The following is a 19,260-nucleotide window of genomic DNA, read 5'->3' on the forward strand; positions in this document are numbered from 1 at the left end:
TCACTTCTTCACATCCTAGAATTTTAATTCCTAGAGTTTGCACCCTTGGAGGAATTGGTACATTATCTCAGGGGGGAAGACAAACCTATGCATCTGATTTATGAGATAAACCATTCAGTCTTAAGACTGAAAATTAAATAATCCCATGATATAGAAACAATTCTACACTACCAACAAATGTATTTGAGCTACTATAAAATGGCAGTCTCAATATGGCCAAAAGTAATCCCATAATGCAGATATTAGCTGCACCAACAATATTAATATATACTTAAAAAAATCCAGTGCTAGTGGTAGTTTCATTACCTACTAGCAGCATCAGTAAAATAAAAAAAATATCAGAGTGAAACACAAAGGAAAGAAAACCAAAGTGCTTATATTTTCAAAATCTGAGGTGTAGGGTCTCATCAGTTAATCAGACCCAAAAGAAATACCAAGAAATAAAAATTCTCACATACAAATAGTGAAAAGGGGTAACACCTTATTATTAAAATGCTCTGGATTAGAGATAGTCATTGAAAGTTTGTTCATTTGGTTATAAATTAAAGATGCCATGAAATTATATTTTTGTTTAATCCTTTATCTTTATTCTTGTTTAAAGTATTAAACAAGCGTATAATTTCTTGGCATCTTTAATTTTTAACTAAACGAAAAAACTTTCACTGACTAGCTCTAACCAAGGATACTTTAATAATGAGATGTTGCACCTTTCTACTACTTGCATATGGGAAATATATGACCTCTGTATAACTTCAGTCTTCATATCTCTTCTCTGTCTGGCTCCCACTGAGGGCTTGATTTTGGGGAGCAGAGCTGCCAATGAGAGTTTGATGAGTGGTGATCCTTTTGGGTCAAGAATTTTTGGAGAGGTAACCTTGCACTTGAGGCTTGCTTCCTAGAGTAGAGTCATTCTATTCTGTGGGAGGTTTTTATCTGTCACTGAGTAGAACCATTGTCGAGTTACCTGTCCTGGAGTGATTCAGGTCAGGAATGATGAGTTTATAGCAGTGATCCTTAAGAGGTCATTAAGAGTTACCCCTGTACTTTAACAGTACCTCAATAAAGGTCAAAACTGATCTGGGTAGTGGCACTTCCCATAATGCTTAGCATTATATACATTAGCAATTTTGCATTATGGGACTGTAAGGCAATTAATGTGAAATCACTAGCCTCTATATATAAGTAGCTTAGTCATGAAGATATGTTGCATGCAACTTTGCTTACACTTGGATAAAGTATTAAACAATATAATTTCTTGGCATCCTTAATCCATTTCTGCCTTATTTCTCTCTCTCTCTCTCACATACACACACACACACACACACACACACACACACACACACACACACACACAATTTTCTTTCACTGTTATCATTGACAATACTTAAATCTCTAAACAAGATGAGCTTTCTCTTCATTGGGGGAACCCCCCCCCCTCCGACATAAAGCTTCTTCTGGCATAAACTCATCACGACCATTGCTTCCTCAGCTTCCACAAAACTAGCATTTCTATTTTGCTCAAGGAATTATTTTACCTCCAAATAGCTGTTAACCTTATACAAATCACAAATCTGCTCAGCTATTGAATACTGCTCTCATCTGTGGTGGAGCTCTTAAAAGCTCTCTAAAAATAAGACTCAGTACTGAATACTCAATGATGGAAATCAGACATATAAGTGTTTTGTTTCTGCAATATATTTTCTATAAATATTTGTAGGGAAAATGTTCATATGAAATGGAATCAATAATTCCTCTACTAAATATGTTGAAACACATGCAACTGCCATCCAACATCCTTTCACAGTACAACTCCAAACTTGCAGAACAAGTTTCTTTTCCTCCTCCTTCAGCACTGCCACTGCTGCAGTGTGGAACCATTTCCTCTTATGTTTTCCCCCAAGACATACACAGATCTTCAAATGTAAATGGACGGAGGAGGAGGAATGGTTAAAATATCCAGAGTTTTTGAATAGAAAGGATTGTCAGGCATTCTGGTTGGTAGATAAGCAATTTGCTTTAGCTCATTATATACAGAAAAAAATCAAAATCACCATTTCTTCTACCTTGGTCAGCAAATCAGTTCAAAGAAGTAAGAATGATTTTCAGAAATGGGGCAAGTGGTAGAAATAATAAATACATGAAACATAATGAAGAAAGAAATCTTAAGTCACTGAGTTTTTTTTTTTTTTTTAAAGGAGATTCGTGATCAGGCATCCTCTTTCAAGGAATATCAAATTCACAGTCACAAACAGAGCATAGTTTGGACTGTGGTCGTTGTGGCAGTAATTTGGGGTTTCATCAGAAGCAGATTAGGTTTGGATGTCTAAAGATATATCATCTTCAGATTTTTATTTCAATTTTATTTCACAAATGTTGAAGTTAATGTGAAATCACTAGCTTCTATATATAAGTAGCTTAGTCATGAAGATATGTTGCATGCAACCTTTGCTTACACTTGAATAAAGGATTAAACAATATAATTTCTTGGCATCCTTAATCCATTTCTGCCTTATTTCTCTCTCTCTCTCTCTCTCACACACACACACACACACACACACACACACACACACACACACACACACACACACACACACACACAAATTTTCTTCCACTGTTATCATTGACAATACTTAAATCTCTAAAATAAAAAAAAAATCTCAAGAGGTTTGTATCTTTAAATTTTTTATGTATCTTTCAATGTGTGTAGGTTTTCTGTAAACAGAAATAGATGATGAAACATTTATATAATTTGTGTGCCCAAGAAGAAAAGATCTTTTTAAGGTGTATTTTTGAATGGTGGTGGTTTAAATGTGTTAAAAATGCATTTAATATGTAATGGGGGCCAAAAAGCAACTTTGTATAGAAATTGGCTGGTAAGAGAGGTGGGAAAATTAATTGCAGATGGGACAGTCTATGCATGTACATTCCTTTCCATTAAACTGAATGCATGGTAAATTTCAGTGATGTCATAGGTAAAGTATGGCTTAATACGTCTCTGTTAGTGGTAAATAGAAAAGTAATATCAAAGCTTGATCATATTTCAGTTTTTTTAGGTTGACATTTTTTTTTTTTGGAAGGTTTCACTTTAATAAAAAATTCTTATCTGTAGGTTTTAGCAGGTTTCTCAAATTGCTGAACAGTTTTTTTTTCTCGGTCATTATTACTGGCTGTATTAAAACTGCACTGTTTACTTCTGAAAAAATCACTTTTCATTAAGTAGTACTCTATAAGCAATAAATCAGTTAGCTGTTTCATGTTTGTTTGTTTCTTTAGAAACAAGTATTTGTTATTGGTCATCTGCCCATCAAAAGTCTAAATTTTTGCTTGTAAAACATACTGAAACAAATTGGACCAGAGACAGGATTTAAATAAGTTAGTGATATCTGGTGGAAAGAGGTGCTCAAGTAGTTGTAACATGTCATCTGTAGAAACTAAAGAGCTTTGAAAATGGTATTACTCTTGAGGAGTATTGTAAACTTACACATATGGGACATTATTTCATGCCGCATCCCTTCATCATCCTACTCAAAAATTAGGCATAATTCATGCCCTAAATGACATAATAAAGAGGGATGCTATGTCGAGACTTGCAAGGATATCAGTGGATGATACATGTACACTGGACATTTTCTCGGCAACATGGAGTGAATTTTTGATAAGATTCAGGTAACCTTATGTGCTGTCTAATAGATTAGCTGGTTATTTAGATAAAGTATAAGTTGGAGAGTTTATGCAAAATAGAGTAGGTGGAAGGAGTTAGACAGCAAACTTGTAATCTTTTCATTATAATCCTCTGTATTTAGAACTACTGTTGTCATCCCTTTATCAGCTCTCAAGATTATAATGTTCTTGTTCTTTCTAAGTAATAGTAAAGCTTTACCTTCTGAGATGGAAATATTGGATCTCGGAGTTGATGGATCATTAAAGAGCTCGAAAGTGGTGTTACTCTTGAGGACTATTGTAACTTACACATGCAGAACGTTATTTCGTGCATCATCCTTTCATCATCCTTCTCGAAAATTAGGCATAATTGATGCCCTAAACAATCAACCAGTTTTCATTATACAAAGTGATGACAACTGAAGAAAGAACTTCAGACTCTCCCACATTTTTTTTGGTCTCAATGGTTATTTGAAAAAAAAAAAAAATTCATGTAATTCATGGTAAATCTCAGTCACAATTCCATATGTTGGCAGTCTGTCAAATGAAATACATCTCTTTTCAAATATCACAATATAAGAGTAACTTTTAAAACTAACAAAAACTATTCGCAACCTCCTCAGGTCTCTTAAAGATAGCACACCTTTCTATAAATACCCAGAGGTTTCCATGCTCTTATGGTTTAGCTTACATAGGATAGATAGGTTGTGGATTTGAAGTGAGAAGGAAGGAATATGTTACAGATATTGAGCATGAAAGAAAAGATAGATCTGGTCTGTCTAACCATATTTATAATACCAATCATGCAGTAGAAAAGAAATTTGATTCCAGACTTCTGAAAGAACCAGCTATAGTTATCCATTCATGCAAATCACTGAAAAAAAACCATGGATTGATGTTAAAGTGGTATGTGGAAATCTCTTGTTAAATCAGAGTATCAGAGATCTCAACTTTGCCATCAGTCACCTTCTATCACTAACTGCAGATAGCTAAACCAACAAACATATTTATGGTAATCAGTCAATTAATTTTACATTTATTGGTTACCATGAATTTGTCTTGTAACTTTTTTTTTTTTGGTCATCTTTGCGATATATATATATATTTATATTTTTGATGTTTAAGCTGTGAAGAAGTGGTAAAACTAGTAGATGTATTTTACATATCTTAACAACCAATAAATTGCGATTGTTAATTGCTTTAGCTATGTCTGGAGTAATAATAAAAATGGTTATTGTATCATCTCTGCTACTAAACTGATAATGATCACTTAATGTGTTAAAGTGACATTTGACTTTTGATATCTTCAGTGTATCTCTTAAAAACATTATTGGTTTCTCTTTCTTTAAAACAGATTGACTTATATGCATCATGATTTAAATATATTTTGGTGGTTCATAATTTCTTATTTTAGTCAGAAAGCATTAACACATAATTTTGTTTTATTTATTTATTGCAGATAGACTTTTCTATGTATATACATCTGGAACTACAGGCTTACCAAAAGCTGCTATTATCAGGCATAGCAGGTGAGACTTTTTGGGGCAAAAGTAAAAAAAATGTTATTACTTTTTTTAATTCCTGGAAATTATAGTTCTTAGGAATGGAATACTGTTGCAGGAGTCGGTTCCACAGGATGAGCTAAGTGATAGAATTATAAATGCAAGTTTGAGTACTGCCCATAAAATAACTATAGAATAAGAACAGATATTCATTATCTGAGTATCTGCATAAATGCAATGTAGATTTAGAGTTGATAAGAATGGAATTATAATCTGATTTTTTTTTTGTTAGCTAGTCTACAGTTGTTAAAAAGTTGCTATGGGAAATGCTTCCCGTGTATGGGAGTGATATTCCTTACCAGAATGGAGTTGGAATTTATAGAGTAAACAGTTGTTTGGGAAAAATATGTGGAATGGAAGTCAAACACTCCATATACTTTTATCTCTAGCTACTAAGTTTTGTGTATTTCATTTTAATACTTGAACTGCAAAAATTAATAAGATTATTATTAAAATAATCAGTTTTCAATAAATTAAGGTTATTTAGGTAGAAACTTCAGTTATCACTTTTAGCTTTCTAACTACAAAACTGCTTGGTGTGTGCATTACTACTATAGCATCTTGATGTTTTACAGTAGCTTAAAGCTTTTACACACAGTTAAGAAATTAGTATCCTAGACCATAACATGTCTACTTCACAGTATCAAATTTGTGTACAACTTGCCTTAATCATTGATCTGTTTTCGCTTAAATGCCAATGTAAACAAGTGCAATGACATTCAACACAGCATTCATCTTAATTTTAAATTATAAGATCATACACAACATTCAGCCTTTCCCAACTTGACTGTTTCCCATTTTCAAGCATTTGTAATTTTTCCTGTTTTCTGAAACCTATTTCTTCCTTCTTTCCCCTCTTCTGTCATCTTAGTATTCGAAATACTTGATCAATTACAAAACCTAGATATTGGATATTACCTAACTCATGAAACTACTCATAAAATTCTAAAATCCCATCTCTCTAAGATAATAAGCCGAAAGGTTATCTTAGTGAAAGTTACACTGGCATATGAGACATTCTTAACTAGAAAGCAAAGTCATTCAGAAAGAAATTGCTCCCTGATTATAAATGAGAATCTTTGCACTTATACATTCTTTGCAAAAATTAAAATATCTGTTTTTATCGGCAGGCATATTATCTCTAAGATAATATGCCTGCCGATAGTTTTTTCAGCATGAAACTCTATGGATTTTGATCGGAGTTTTGGACCCGGCTATAAAATAGAACGGATTTACCATCCCCTTTCAATTAACCCATCTCTCTCTTAGCATCAAATTTCAAGCTAGTCTGTGCTATTCAAAGGAATAATTTGTCCTGATGGAAAGTTTGCTACAGTAATTTTCCTTCAGAATAGTTTGTATGAGTTTTAGTTTTCAGCAGCAGATGAGTTGGTTGTATTTACTATAGTGAAATTGGAAGTATTAAAGAATGACAGAGGCCAATGGCTGGAGCTGACTTAATGTTCTCACCATATAACAGATATTTTAATTTTTGCAAAGAATGTATAAGTGCAAAGATTCTCATTTATAATCAGGGAGCAATTTCTTTCTGAATGACTTTGCTTTCTGGTTAAGAATGCCTCATATGCCAGTGTAACTTTCACCAACTGCTCCATTGTGGATAACCCTGCTTCTATGACTGACTCAAGTTCCATTCTCTAGAAATGTCAAACAACCACGTAATTGTCAACCTATCCATGACTTACGTCCAAAGATGGATAGTGACAGCTGTGGATTGAGAGTAGCAGATGCATATTGTGGATCCTGGTCACTAATTGACTGGTTGGCTTCCAAGTGGTGAAAAAGTTGGCTACGGATGATCTTCATGTTTTTTGAGAGAAATGAGGGCAATAAGACACGAGTTTGATGATTGACTGGATATTATAGGCTTGTTTATCTTGTTTATGCAGGGCAGATAATGAGTGAGTAAGAAAGATTAAAAAGACTGGATAAGTATTATTCTGGTGTATGTAATTTTATAATTAGAAGAACATCAAGACCAGATGACTTGATGGTATCCTAACTATTCAGGATATTTCTGTTTTCTTTTTGAAGAAAGACTAGAGGGAGGAGGCATCCAGTGATTTTTTTTGGTGATTGTGAGAAATCGTATGCCTCACTACTTCAGCAGACAGCACATTAGTCTCATAATATCTGAAAGTTGTGAACTTGATCCTCACCTGGTGCATTATTCTGTTAGGGTCTGTTCTAGAGCTGTTGCTGTAACTAGTATGCCATTGATACTGGAAATGAAAAACCTATATCACCAAAGTTGAGAAGAACTATGAGGAGTAGATGTAGCTTTGTAAGTGGACTTGAATAGACTGGGTGAATGGGTAAGTGAGTGGAGTTAATGGTTTGATGCTATAAAGAATTAGATTTTATAATTCATAAAGCAAAGATGGGATGCAAAGTATACAATTGATGGAGATATTGTGGAGGAGGAGATGGTGGATAAAAATCTAAAATTTCAAGGATACAATGCTAAAATTATGAGGACAGCAGAACAGATTGTAAATAATGTAGAGAACAGTACAGATGGGTAAAATTGCACCCAGTGGCCCTGGCAGTTTGAAGGCCTTACTACTATTTAAACAGTAGTTCAAACATTTCTTTGGCCATTTTGAAATTGGATGTTTTTAACACACTTGTTTTGAGTAATGAGGCCCTGGATATTGGTCAGAGATTTAGGGTGGAATAGCTTTCATTCCAGTTACAATTATTCTATTATTTGATTGGAGCAGGTGTTTGATTTGAGAGAATGGATACAGTAATCAGACCATAGAAAGGAGTAAAAGTCATTGAGGTAATCCCAGTTGACTCAACTAGTATGACAAAGAATACCAGGTATTGAGACTGGCTAGGTGAAGGATATTCCATTGTAAGAGAAATGTGGATAAGGATATGATTTGAATCTCTAAAAAGGGAAATGACATCCACAGTATATTTGGAAGAAGAGCAGGTTAATAAAAAAAAAAAAAAAAGGCAAGGGTATTGGCAGAAGGGTGATAATGAAGTGAGTAGATAGACTATTTGTGATAGGTCATCATTGCTAACAGCAAATTGCTTGGCATCCTGTCCAGCACAATCGGTGAATTGGAGAAGGAAAGCAATAGTTGTGGCTGTTGCAGTCCTCAGGATAAATGATCTCACTGTTAGGTATTTGGACTGTAGGAAATCAAGCATCAGGAGTAGTTATCAAAATTAAAGTGGTAAAGATAGTTTATTATTATCATCATCCCAAGACTCCCATGAAGTCTCAGACTCATCACAGGAGGTCCCTTTTTCATATACACAGCTCATCATACAGTGCCTTAAATACATTCAAATTCTCTGCAGACACCACATTCTCAGGCAATGCATTTTAATCATTCACAAATTGCCATGCAAAAAAATCTGCTGCTCACATCCTCCTTAGACAGCTTCCAGGGATGATTCCCCTCCCCCTCTGTCTCCCATTTTTTTAAAATGAAAAGCCTCTTCAATGTTAATCCTTCTTGAATGTCTCTATCATATCACCTCCTTTCTCCTCTATCTACTAGTCTCTGTAAATTGCATCTGCTCAATGTTTCTTCATACTCAGCATTCCAGAGACCAGAAGTTACTTTAGTCAATCATCTCTGGATCTGTTTCAATATCTCTTCATCCTTTTGAAAATCAGATGACCAAATCTGTGCATAGTATTCCATATGTGGCCTAATCAAGGTCTTATACAATCGAACAAGAATCTCTTTACTTCTATAAGTCAGCTTCCTCTGCATCATTGTCAGAATTCATTGTGTTGTCCTCATAATTTTGTACTTTGTCATCTCAAGATCTCTTATTTTCTCCACCTCTAACAATATATCCCCACTTAGCATAAACTCTACATTCCATCTTTGTTTTCCACATTTTAAAACTTTCTATTTTACAATATTGAACTGTTATCACCACTTTCGTGCCCATTCACTTGGTCTATTCAAGGCTGTTTATAAGGCCACAACATCTGCTCTACTCCTTATAATTCTTCCGAACTTTGCACAATCTGTAAATAACTGAATATCCCCATTCAAATCTTCTCAAACATCATTAACATACAGGTTAAACAGTAATGGCCTTAAAACAGATCCCCTAAGGCACACTACCACTTGTGACTTTCCTCTTTCCAGGATATTGCTCCTTCCATACACAACTTGTTGACACCTATCAGATAACCAGTCTCTATTCTAATGCATTAATCTAATATCCAACCCAATCCACTCTAGGTGACTATAAACTTATAATGTGGTAGTCTTTCAAAAGCTTTTGCAAAATCTAAGTATACTACTGTGTATCCATCTCCCTCATCCAGTGCTATTGTCATCTTATTGTAATAGGTCAGTAGATTATTAAAACATGATTTCTCTTTAGCAAATATGTGCTGTCTGTCTAAGATAATACCACTGTTGTCAACCCAGTTCATAATCCTGGTTGTCACTAACCTCCCCAACACTTGAACCATAACACCTGACACACACAGATTGGTCTATAATGTGATGCTTGAGTTCTGTCGCCTCCCTCATGAAGAAGGTACAGTCTTTCCTTCATTCCATTCCTTTGGAATCCCACTGCAAGACATATTAAACAAATATGCTAATACACATGTCAGCTCTGTGGCACATTAATTCAAAATATGTGGTGATATATCAAGTCCCATAGCCTTGTTGACACCTATCAGATAGCCGGTCCAGTTTACTCAATTCCACATATACGTCTTGCTTACTCACAGTCAGTCTCTTCCTTATCCACTGCTCTGTAACTCTCCATGATGTCGCATTCACAATGAGGAAAGATCTTTATGAACTGCTCATTAAATATCTCAACCATATCTTCTGTAGCAGTTATACTTTTTTTTTTTTTCAATCAAAAATCCTATGATTTTTTCAATATGTTGCAAGTAAAAGGAAAAATGCTCATGGCAGAAAGATTTTAAAAAATGCTGAGGGTAGGGAGGTAACCGAATCAGTCGATATAGTGGAATTACTGAGCGAGCACTTTGCAAGAGTATATCATCCAGGTGGTGACATTGCAGGAATGGAAGAACCAACAGCTTATACTGGAATTGTGATGAATGAAGTAGAGGTAATTAGTCTATTACAGAACCTCAATGTCAATACATCTGTGGGATTGGATGGTATACCAGCTCGTGTCGTACGTGAAGCGGCCAAAGAATTGTCAGTACCCTTGACCATTTTGTTTAATTTGAGCATCAGGACTGGGTCAGTCCCAAGGGGGTGGAAAGAGGGGAAAATAGTTCCATTGCACAAAGGTGGTTCCAAGGCTGCTGTTGAAAATTACCGGCCAATCAGCATAACAGGAATCATTATCAAGGTCTTAGAGAAAATAGTCAAGAGGAAAATACAAGATTGGATAGATGAAAATGGGATACTGTATCGGGGACAGCATGGTTTTATGAAGGGTAGGTCATGCCTTAGTAACTTGCTCACGTATTATAACACAGTGACGGCTGAACTGGATAAGGGTAATGGGTTTACAGTGATTCTACTGGACCTTGCTAAGGCCTTTGACAGGATACCACATGGAATGCTAATCAGTAAATTGCAGCATATGGGGATGGATAGGAGGGTGGTTGACAGAGAGATATCAGAGAGTGGTTTATTCAGGAGTAGAGTCCCAAGACAGCCTGTGACTAGTGGTGTGCCACAAGGATCTGTTCTTGGACCACTGCTGTTTAATTTGTTCATTAATGATATAGGAAAGGATCTGAGAGGAACGGTTCATTTGTTTGCGGATGATGCGAAGTTGGGTAGGGCAATAGTGAATGCAGATGATGTCAAAATTTTGCAAGATGATTTGGATAGATTGGAGGTCTGGGCTAAGGAGAATGGATGTCAATTTAATGTGGCAAAATGTAAGGTTATACATTTTGGGGTGAAAAGATTAGCAGCAGTTTACTACATTGGTGGAATTGTACTCCAGGAAGTTGATGAGGCACGAGATTTAGGAGTGTTGGTGGATAAAGAGTTGAAATTTAGGTGGCACATTGCAAAAGTGGCCAAATTAGCTCATCAAATCACTTAGTTGCTGAAGAATACATTGACAAGCAGGTTATTGTTCCTCTGTATCGAGCCTTGATAAGATCCCCATCTCGACTACTGTGCCCAGATTTGATCACGTAGGTTTCTTCTTGATGGGGAGGAGGTTGAGAGGATCCAAAGGCGAGTAACCAAGATGATAGCAGGTCTGTGGAATGAACCTTATGAGAACAGGTTGAGGATTTGTGGGTTGCAAAAATTGGTTGATAGGCGGAGGAGGGGAGGTATGATTGAGACATTCAAATTAATGAAGGGTTTCTGTAAAATTAATTCAGAAGATATTTTTGAGAACAGGGCTGGTTGTGGGAGGACTAGGGGACATCCATGGAAACTGAGCAAAAGTGTGGTTAGTAAGGGTGTTAGAGCTGGGTTCTTTACTTTTAGAGTGGTGAGAGTGGAAAGTGTGCCAGAGTCTGTGGTGGATGCTGTGACAGTGAATGAGTTTAAGGCGAGGTATGATAGATACTGTATGAATGTCAAATAGTTGTGATGAATATGATTTGGGGCCTCCCTCGATGAGTCTAAGGACTCCCTGGAGTTGCCCGTAATAATAATAATCATTTATTTCATTTTATTTTAATTTTTTGCTTCATTAGCTGACTGCTGCTCATACTGCACTTTGCTACCGTTACCAAGTCACTCTCCTTGCCTGTTCTTTGTACTCCTCATGGAATTGATTACCACTCATCTTATGTTGCCTCCATAATGCCTTCTTTGTCTGTATTGATGTTTATTCTCTTCATTCATCCATTTCATCATACCTCATTTAACCTTCTGATCCATGGAATACATTTAGACATTGTTTCTACTAGATAGTTCTTGAGTATCACCCAAGCAGCATTGATCTCCTTTTCACTCAGCTCCTCATTCCATGCTACACTTGCAAGATTGCAAGATGTCTCCTGAGCTTCTCATAATCACCCACCTTGTAGTTTCACAAATAGCCTTTCCTCAAGAAGTTCTCACATGATTGACAACCACCCAGGTAATCATTTCATGATCACTTTCACAACTGGAAGGAGATTGACACTTCATTTATAATAGCATCTTCTGATGAGATGAGTTGATCAAAACTAAGACCCTCAATCCTCGCTTGCCATCTGTTACATACTGTCTGAGGTAGTTGTCTCTCAAAAACTCGAGAAACTCATTTTTTTTTTTACTTCTGGTTGCTATCTCATCATCCCGATCTATATTGCCATAATCAGAAATTAGGAAAAGGGTGATTTTGAAATCACCCTTTTCCTAATTTGCTTGGCTAATTTGCATACACATTTCAGGTCATTACCCTCCACATTTTTAGGTCTGTAGCAACATCCATCTAAGTATTTCATTCTATTTACCTCTATCTCACACTATACTGCCTCCCACTACCACTATTTCCCCCCTTTGCATCTCTTACCTTGTATGGACATAACTCTTTCTGTCATTAATAGCACTCCACCCCCCTTTTTACCCTTCCTCTCTTCACGAAATACATCAAACCCTCCATCTCTATTCCTGTAAGGATGTTATCCTCATCCAAACATGTGTTGTCACACTTATTACAATTTTTGGATGAATGAACTCAATCAATGCAACCATTTCATTTCCCTTATTGCTGATACTTCTAGCATTTGAATACAAACATAACTGATTTTCTGGATCTAAAGCAAGTTTCACTCATACTGCTTATCAGATGTGACTTCTCCATACCTTCCTTGAGACACTTCTTTTTCTCCTTGCCCATCTCAGAACCTTCTTGATATCCAACTGTTTCCCCTACTAAATCCCAGGCCATCTCATTCTTTTCTTGTCCACACACACACACACACACACACACACACACGCACACACACATTGTTCCTCTTCGTCAGCCTTTCTCATGCTTTGTTCCTCTGTCCACCTAAATCCCCCAGTTTTCCTGTCTGTCATGCACACTTGTTCTGTCATTCTCTACACTAATGCTATCCACTTCTCCATTCATACGTACTACTTCAGGCATGCCTTCCTTATCTTTTGCTCTTTCACATCACTTCTTACTTGCTCAGATTCATTCTTTTTACTCACTGCTCTCCATTCCAGTAGCAATCTCTCTCTCTCTCTCCAAATGACTCACACTATGAATGTAACCATGCTAGAGATTCTGGCTCTATCTTTTGAGCTAGGACAGATCAAAAAGAAGGGATTGTAGGTTTGGCATTCTCTGATATGGGATATCAGATCTGACAAATGCTCATGTAAGATGGAATGAATTATGTAAAGTAGTTTTTAATTTGAGTTAAACAATAGTTACTGAGGTTGCTATTTGAGGTTCCATTAGGAATAACAAATCAAGTTTTGGGTGACTGCAAGTGGTAATGGTGTACATAATTTATGGTAGCATTAAGCATGTTGAAGTGGATGTAGAAATTTTTTTTTTTTTTGCATATATTGATATTTTTGCATGATTTTTTCTTATTTTATTAGTCGGATTGTTTGTATGTTTTTTTTTATTGGTTGGATTTTTGTCACTTTTTTTGTGGGGGATTAGTGTTTTTTCTTTGTTAATCCACAGAATAACCATAATTAATTTGTGTTTTTTATTTGATGAGGAAAAAGGTTAAATAAAGAGTAAGCACACCTCACTCAGAGGTGAAACTCATGAACGTCCTGCCCCACAGAAAAAACCTAATCTCTTGTCCATATGTGTCCTCTCTATACCACTTTACTCAAAATACCTCCAGACATAATCTGGTAAAGTAAGTGGCAAAAGAATTATTTACTAGCTGGTCAGGAAATTTACTGATTCATTAATAACAAGTTTGGTCCTATGTGTCTATGGCTGGCTTGCAAAACTGCTGTACTACTCAGCCCATGAACTGGGAATGTCTGGATCACTGTAGTGTTTATCATGCCTTTGAAGGGTGCCATCTGCATTTCATATAAGAATGGACATGAAGAAGATAGAAACCAAAAACCTTGCTTCAAAGATCAAACCTGGTATGCAGCCACTTCAGGCCTCTAAGAAATTAGGTTATGGTGATTCACATAGAACTGGTTCATCTAGAGAGCACTGTCTTCCCACAAATAACTTATTAATGTTTGACACTATCAGGATTATGTACAAGTGTTTAATGTAATAACTACCTAAACTCAAGATTTCAGCACCTGTCTTCATCAGGAGATAAAACTCTGTAAATAAAGTTATTGTACAAGACTATTTTTATTAGAATCACCCAAGTAACCATCATACGTTGAAGTTTCATTGGTGTCGTTTGATCTTGGGATGGCCCTCCTGTCTGGCGAGAAGTTTCTTATGCAGGTGCAGTCAACAGTACAAGCATATATATATATATATATATATATATATATATCAATTAACTGCTAAATAAAAAAAAAACCTGAAACATCATCAAATTCCTGCCATGTACCCTCAAGGAGGTGTACAGGATATAATAGTACTACATGACAAAAATTACATCATTACTAACTTCCTATCTACAATTTTCCTCCAAATCAGACTGTTACTTATCAAGACTCCAAAATTATCAGATCTGATATTTCTATCGTCTAAGGCACAATGTACTGTATCAATCCATCTATATCTTGGTCTTCCTCTGGGTCGTTTTCCTGCCAACCTGGCAGAGAACACTTGTTTTGCTCATCTTTACTTGCCCATTCTATTTAAGTGACCATACCATATGAGATTAGCTCTGCTAACGCATTCCTGGTTGCTGACAATATCAAGTTCTTTCCTAATATCCTCGTTTTTAATATGATATTGCCATTGATGCCATCTGTTCACACCTATAATCTTTCTCAGGACTCTCATATCTACGGTCTCTAGTCTTTGGTCAAGTGTTTTACTTCTGACCCAGCTCTCAGATCCATAAGTTAAAATTGGTTTGAACACTGTCTTGTATACAGCTAATTTAGTATTCTGACTAATTTCTCTCTTATTCCATATGAATTTATTCAATTGACTTCCTACCATACCAGCTTTGTTGATTCTGTTGTCTATTTCCATATTTAATTTACTATCTTCACACTAAAAACCGTGCCTAAGTAGCTGAAATGTTTTACTTGTTCCACAGGTTCTCCGTTCACAACACAGTTGACATTTTCGCCGATTCTGCCTATTTTCATTGTCTTTGTCTTTTTATTGCTGACCATCATACCATATCTATTACAACAGTTATTCAATTTAGTCGGGGAATCTTTTAGATTTATTTAGAAGTATAACATCGTCCGCATAAAGCAAAGAGCTGACATTGACATCTCCAATTTTGATATCATGTTTAATACCACTTTCCTTCATAATGTGATCCATATAGATAATGAATAAGAGAGGGGATAATGTACATCCTTTTCCCACACCAGATTTAACATTAAACCATCTTCCTGTACTTCAATTCTAACTGCTGACTTACAACTCAAATACAGATTAAGTATTGCTTGATATAATGCACCATTGACACCATATAACTGTAGCGTATTGAATAGCCTCTCTCTTGGCACCTTGTCATATGCCTTTTCCAGATCAACAAAACCAAGCTTTTCTTCCACAATTCTTCTCAACACCGTTTCTCAAGTATACTAGCATAAATCTTACCAGGAACACTCAGTAGGAAAATACCTCTGTAATTCTCACATTCAGTTTTATTTCCATTTTTATATATTGGTACTATGAGAGCTCTACTCCAATCATCAGGAATTTGCTCATCTGTCCAGGCCTTCTGAACTATGCAGTGCAGCCACTGTAAGACTTTCATACCACCATACTTCAGCATTTCTGGTCGAATATCATCTACTCCTGCTGCCTTTCCACATTTCAAGCCTTTGATGGCTTTTTCTACTTCAAGTATGAATATGTATTCCTGACTGTATGCCTGTTGAGTGTTTTTTACCACTGTACTATCATTGATTGTTTCATTTAGCAATTTTTCGAAGTAATTACTCCATACTTCAAGAATATCTTTTTCTCCCATTTTCATGTCACCTTTATCATCTCTAACTCCCTTTACAGCACTCTTTCCTCCATTTCTAAGCTTCTTCACCAACCTCCAGAATATTTTGCCACCTTCTTGATATTTATTTTCTATGTTCTTGCCAAAGTTCTCCCATGACTTTTGTTTAGCTAGTTTTACAAAGTGTTTAGCTTTCTTACATTTGTCTCTGTATTCTCTAAGAGCACAAGCTGATTTATTTGCCAGGAAGTTTTATATGCTTTCTTCTTTTCCTTCACTGCCTCTTTAACTTCCTGTGTCCACCATAGAGTTCTGATTTTTCTATCCTTGCAGACAACTTCACCACATGCCTCTCTGGCTGAATCAATCAGGGTTTTCTTCAAGGCTTGCCACTAAATCTCCAAGGTTTGGTTCCTGTTCATAGTAAAAATATAAATAAGAAGATATTTTAGAAATCACAACACTACTATCACAATAGTAGTGTTGTGATGTGTGGAGGTCATGGTAATTTTTTATCATTCAGGGCACTTTGTGTTTAATTTGAAGCGGCGTGAAAATCAGCTGTATAACTTGGTGATGGTCTTTCCATTGTTCCGTCCAATCTTTTATAACAGAAATATATCAGATATATTAGATCCGTACAAAAATCTGCAGATGCAAATGGATATGTACATGCTCTATCCTCCAAACCAGATAATATGTATATGATATTGTATAAAGAATTAAAAAATATTGAGGGAGCTCTCTCTGAATGAATTTAATGCAAAAAAAGTAATTTGCATTCTAGTCCAGGAGCCACTTTAATATGGGGATACAAACATAACCCATTTTGGCATAATAGCTTTGTAGTGTTTTTGCTGTCATTTTCAACTACATTACATCAGAATAACATTTGAATACATAGACCCTATGCACTTAAATTAGATTGTCTAACATCTCACTGACTATAATAACTCTACATAGGAAAGAAACCAGATAAATTCTCAGTCATACAATATATATTGCTCTTTAAAAGTTAAGAACTTGTGGGAAAGGATTGAAGTCTTCAAAGACAAAGAGCTGTGTATAAAAAAAAAAAAAAAAAAAAAAAAAAAATAAGACATATGAAATCATGACCAATTAATTTTCAGCACTATCTGTTAACCTTTCTAAAATACTCTGAATTTAATGTAATCTATTATCTAAAGAAATTAAATTGCTGGCCTGGTTGGCCGAGTGGTTAGCATATCTGCTCTCCAGCCAAAAGGCTGCGGATTCAAATCTCGCCGCGGACATGGATGTTCGTGATTGTCTGTGAAAATAGTGGTGATGATCGGTGGCGCTGGTGTAGATGATGAAGGTAGTTGTGGTTAGTGAAATGGTGGTGGAGACAGAGAGTTGTAGAGCAGGTGCCCTCCCACGATAAGTCTTTGGACTCTCTGGAGGTGTTATGTAATAATAATAATAATAAAACAGTGCATCTGATCTAATGCAACATCTATAAAATTTGTTTATAGTGCTTGTTAAAATTAATTATCAACTGTTATTATCCTGATAGACTTGTGTATTTTCTTTAGACTGTTTTATCCCCTGATGAAAGCACGATCATTAGATATTGAGTTTATGTAATCATTGCAGTTATTTCATTAGAAGTTAATGACTTGTGAAGTTTTCCACTCATTATCAAACTGTAGAACCAATTTCAGTGAATATTATAATGTTGTACATGTTTTACTTTGTGTGCATGTGCATGCTCACACATGCATAAAACAACATTAATATAGTAGTTTTTGTTTCTTTATTTAGGTTTGTATGGATAGGAACAGCCATGAGGTATATGATGCTTGTGAAGAATGATGACATATTGTACACTGCCCTTCCTTTGTATCATACAGCAGGAGGAATGATTGGCATTTCCCAAACATTAATATTTGGAAATACCATAGTCATTAGGCAAAAATTTTCTGCATCCAATTTTTGGCAAGATTGTATTAAATACAAATGCACTGTAAGTTTTTTTTTTTTTTTTTTTTTTTTCCTGTGGCCAATTTTTAGCAAATTTTATTAAACTCCATTTTCTTGAATTTGTAAAACTATTTGAAATGACTTCATTTGTTACCTCAGATAGAGCAGTCTCTGAAGAACTTTTGAGGAACATTGTTAACATATTAAAATAAGTTCAGACCTAGAAGATTTTTCAGTGTGTGTACATAGAATTACTTGCTAGTCATTGAGGATGTGTATGAGGATGGTGCAGTGGATATTGGAGTAATTTTTACCTTGAGAATTACAACTGATATACTAGAGACAAGGAAAATGCAGACCAAAAAAAAACAGAAATTCAAAGACTATTTTAGGAACCTTTTTTTCTGCATTCATTATAGGAAATTTATATCCTTCCCAAACGCCATTTCCTTCAGTTCTTGTCTCAATCCTCCCCCTCTAAAATGTTGGAAGACTGCCCAGTTGAGATGGTGCCGGTCTTTGTCAGAGACTCTTAACGTATTGGCAAGAGCTAAGATTCGGTTGTGGTAGTCTGACACACTTTCTTTGTCTTTTTGTACCATCTTCTGGAGCTTCCATAAATTTGGTCCCACATTCCTTACTTTAGAGAACTGGTATATTAGGACCTCCTTAAATTTATTGTAATCTCTAGTTTCTTTTAAAACAAGCAAGGAATAAAAGTATGTCTTTGCCTTCCCAATAAGCTTACTTCGGAGAAGAATTAGCAGTTGGAGCTCACTCCATCTACCAATTCTTCTTAGTTCTTCTATGTACTCAAAAAATGCTAGAATGTTATCAGATTCCTCCCCTGAGAACTGAGGAAAGACCTGTTTAGGATTTATCGTCCTAAAGAATTCAGAGTCATCTAAATATGAGCTCGATGGTTGATGCATACTTGCATTCATCTTACAAACTTAAAATTTCCTTTTTCCACACTCTTTGATATTCCAACAAATGCCTGATTGCCTTATATGAATCCAAGACCAGCTTATAGTGATTATTCCCTTTTAACCTTAATTTTAAGGGCCCTAATCACGTCCTGTTGACTGCGGC

The 19,260-nt window shown here is 35.7% G+C and overlaps 1 protein-coding gene across 1 annotated transcript in view; it reads left to right on the forward strand.

The window, feature by feature from the left end:
- Fatp1 (Fatty acid transport protein 1) overlaps window positions 1-19,260 on the forward strand; it is a 271,807-nt gene that overhangs the window by 135,061 nt on the left and 117,486 nt on the right. Inside the window, exons 5-6 of the mRNA XM_090414827.1 lie at window positions 5,120-5,189; window positions 18,010-18,211. Coding sequence (XP_090270953.1) covers window positions 5,120-5,189; window positions 18,010-18,211 — 272 coding nt within the window. The remainder of the gene's footprint in view (window positions 1-5,119; window positions 5,190-18,009; window positions 18,212-19,260) is intronic.

The sequence above is a fragment of the Typopeltis vanoorti genome, chromosome 26 (assembly GCF_054136105.1).
Source record: "Typopeltis vanoorti isolate ZY-2024b chromosome 26, IOZ_Tvanoo_1.0, whole genome shotgun sequence".
NCBI classification, from domain to species: Eukaryota; Metazoa; Arthropoda; class Arachnida; order Uropygi; family Thelyphonidae; genus Typopeltis; species Typopeltis vanoorti.